At 56.6% G+C, this 3,063-nt stretch overlaps 1 protein-coding gene across 1 annotated transcript; it reads right to left on the bottom strand.

Annotated features, from left to right (window-relative positions):
• Positions 1–329: 329 nt before the first annotated feature.
• LOC147965384 (uncharacterized) lies at positions 330–1,169 on the bottom strand. The gene has a single exon (XM_087530437.1). It carries the CDS (start codon positions 1,167–1,169, stop codon positions 330–332), a length of 840 nt encoding a protein of 279 aa, XP_087386563.1.
• Positions 1,170–3,063: the final 1,894 nt, after the last annotated feature.

Below are 3,063 nucleotides of genomic sequence, written 5' to 3'. Positions count from 1 at the left end.
TCCCTAGAAGCTTTGTGGCAGCGCGTGGGGGAGGCGCGGGGGAGGGGTGGCCCCTCCGATCTCCTCAAGTTAGTTGGGCTGCGTGGCTGGGCCCGCACGATCTGGCCCCCCTGCAGAATCCCAGAACGCGTCCCACCAGGCGTCCCAATCATTGCTGGCACGGGAGTAACCACCTCTTGATTTGAAATTCCTTCTGTTGATCCTTCCGTTGGTCCAGCTGGCATCGTCAAGCGGTCAAAAGCGGAGTGCCGGACTGCGATTCTCTCCTTTATAGGCTGTAGCTGACCAGCTGACGCAATCCACGATCTGGGCTCCATGGGCGGCAGTGCCTAGGCCGCGGTCGCTGGCGATGCAGCCGGGGACTCCCCCGCACCACCGCGACTCCGAGTGGAACCGGCGGCGACACCACCGCGCTGATCCCTGGCGCCGAACTGCCAGTGGGGATGGAAGGCCGCGCCTCCCCCGCCACCAGTGCTGCCGCCACCATCGGGGCTGGGGAGGCCACTCTGACTGCTGTCGGAGGACACCGGCGCCGTCCACGGCGGCTCCATGAACTCTCCAAAGTCCCTGATCTCCTCAATGTGAATCAACACCTTGTATTGCATCATGGTGGGCTCGAACAATGGCGCCACCAAGAATGGCTCAGGCATCGCCAACCAACGGAGTGTCGGAATGCTATCGTAGTTCGCCGACCAAGCAGTGAGCCTGAAAGAGGAAATATCTCTCCTTGAACTCATGTCTGGCGCGATAGTGTCCACCAGGCATGCCGAACCCAGCAAGTCCTCGGCGGTCTCTCTCTCCCAAGCATGGGGCGGGATGCCTTCCAACACTAGCGACACTCTCTGGCTGAGGATGGAGTGGACGGCCTGCGCTTGCCTTGTCCACTGCCTGAAGAACAGCTTAACCCCACGGTGCTCTAGCGGCGGCCTCGAGCTCACTCTGTTCCTGATCTCAGCGGAGGCGAAGACGACAAGGAAATCCTTAGGCCGATAGCGATGAACTGAGAGCCACTGTGACTGAATGTCGAGCTTTTCCTCCAGGGCTTGAAGCACGAACTCTGGCTCGACGTCGTGGCGCGCTCCGGCCAGATACGCCACCATGGCGAATCTCAACCTCTGCTCCAGATCCGCCATCGTCCGGCCCCGCCTGACCACACAGAGCTCCCCCATGGCAGGCTCCTCCTCCGGATCCACCCGATGGGAACCCGACGACGCGAGGCGAGGACACCCCAGCGTGTGGTCCCTGCCGGGCAGCGAAAGGCGAGGCCACACCGGCGTGCAGTCCCTGTCGGAGCGGGGTGGCGGAGGCGGGGGGTCTGGGATCTGGCGAGCGAGGCCCTTTCTCTCAGCGCGAGTTGCTCATGACGCGCCACCTTGGCCAAAGCATGCCACCGCAGCTCGTCCTCCGACGAGGGGCTGCGCGGCCGCTTGCACTCCCTCGAAGGATGTCCCTCTTCACCGCACCGAAAGAAAACCATGGGGTTGGTGCAGTCGTTCCTGAAGTGCCCCTCCTTGAGGCATCGGAAGCACTTGCCGTCCATATCCGGTGAGATCTCCCGCCGCACAGGAGCCAGAATGGCACGGGAAGCGCCCTCTCTCTCTGCCTGCCTCCGGCGCCAAAGCTCGCGCCTTGAAGGTCTCGGCTGGATGAACGGCACCTCCGGACGGGGGGGCGCTCACCGCCTCCCCGGACGCCGCTCCAGCGGAGGCCGCCGTGCCCGAGCTCTCCGAAAGCCCGAGGCCAGAGACCACCGGCCGCTCCGTGCTCCTAGGGAACACCGACGAGACAGAGGCCGGACTGCCTGCCATGATCCCCCAGAGCCGCCGCACGAAGGGAGGAGAGGTGGCCGCCGGGGTCGGAGTGACCGTCGGCGGGAGGCGGTGGACGCCGGCGCCGGAGTGGCGCACGGCGGGCGGCGGGATGGGAGCGGAAGGCTTTAAAAAAAAGTCAACCGACCTACGGGCCGTGTCCGGCCCGGACTCCCCAGGCCAGGCCGCCTTATAAGCCGCCCGAGCCGCAGCCCACCCAGCTGCCAACCCGCCTGCACCTCCCAAACCTTAGCTGCGTGCCGCGCCAGCCGCCCCCACCGCCGCCGACTTCGCCTGAGCCGCCGCCATTTTTTTTCCTCGTCGGTTTTTTCGGTAAACCCTACATCTAGATCCGGTTTTTTTTAAAATGGTTTATTTCTTTAGATCGGTTTTTTCCAGTTCGGTTAAATAGCAGACGTTCGTCCGTACGTTCGTTTTAACGAACGGTTTTCGCCCGTTAGTCACAGACAAGGAACGTTCGTTCGTTAGCCTGTTCATCCATTTTTCTTTTTCTTGGGTTTTTCGCGATTATTTTCGATCGCGATTTCGTATTCGATTTTCATTTTAGTTTATCTTTTCGCTCGTTTATCGGAATCAGGAGATTCAAGCGCCTTGATCTTCGTCTCGAAACCCTCTTTCCGTTTAACGAACTTGAACAAGATTTTGGTATTGTAAAAATTTGACTTTAGTTCAGATTAGTAATCGGATCTTGTTTCCTTTGCAGTTTGAGTTTCGTTGCTCCGTTTGATTTGATTCTTTTTGCAAACCAGAGTTCTTAAGTTGAAATTTCTGGTTAGATCTTCTTATTTGAGTTTTACCCATTCATCTCTGCTTGATTGCTTATGTATACTATTGTTTGTTTGCGATAGAACACCCGGAGTGCGAAGTGTGCTACTACGAGTCTCTAGGTTTCACAGATCATCAGCAAGGCAAGTAACACATTGATCATACTCTTTTCATACCCCGGTTATGGACATCTTGAGTATCTAGTATTTGGATTATCCTATTGTATCTCATCACCCTAATTCAATTGGATGGGTTAATCAATTACTTTACTTGGGATTGAGTTGGAGGAACCTTCTCAATGATGTTTCAACTACCATGATAGTTAAAATAAAACTTATTCCTTTGTTGTAGGGAAAAATTGGCTTTTCGCAAAAACATATTAACCATACAGCCTCCACCAGCCATATTGCATATAGTGTTAGCATTATTATGTTCATTGCTCTAATGTGTTACATTGCCAGCATATTCC

This window comes from Triticum urartu, chromosome 6A (genome assembly GCF_056163025.1).
Source record: "Triticum urartu cultivar PI428250 chromosome 6A, HENAU_Tu73, whole genome shotgun sequence".
Classification (NCBI taxonomy): Eukaryota; Viridiplantae; Streptophyta; class Magnoliopsida; order Poales; family Poaceae; genus Triticum; species Triticum urartu.
This window is presented reverse-complemented; position numbering and strand designations above follow the sequence as displayed.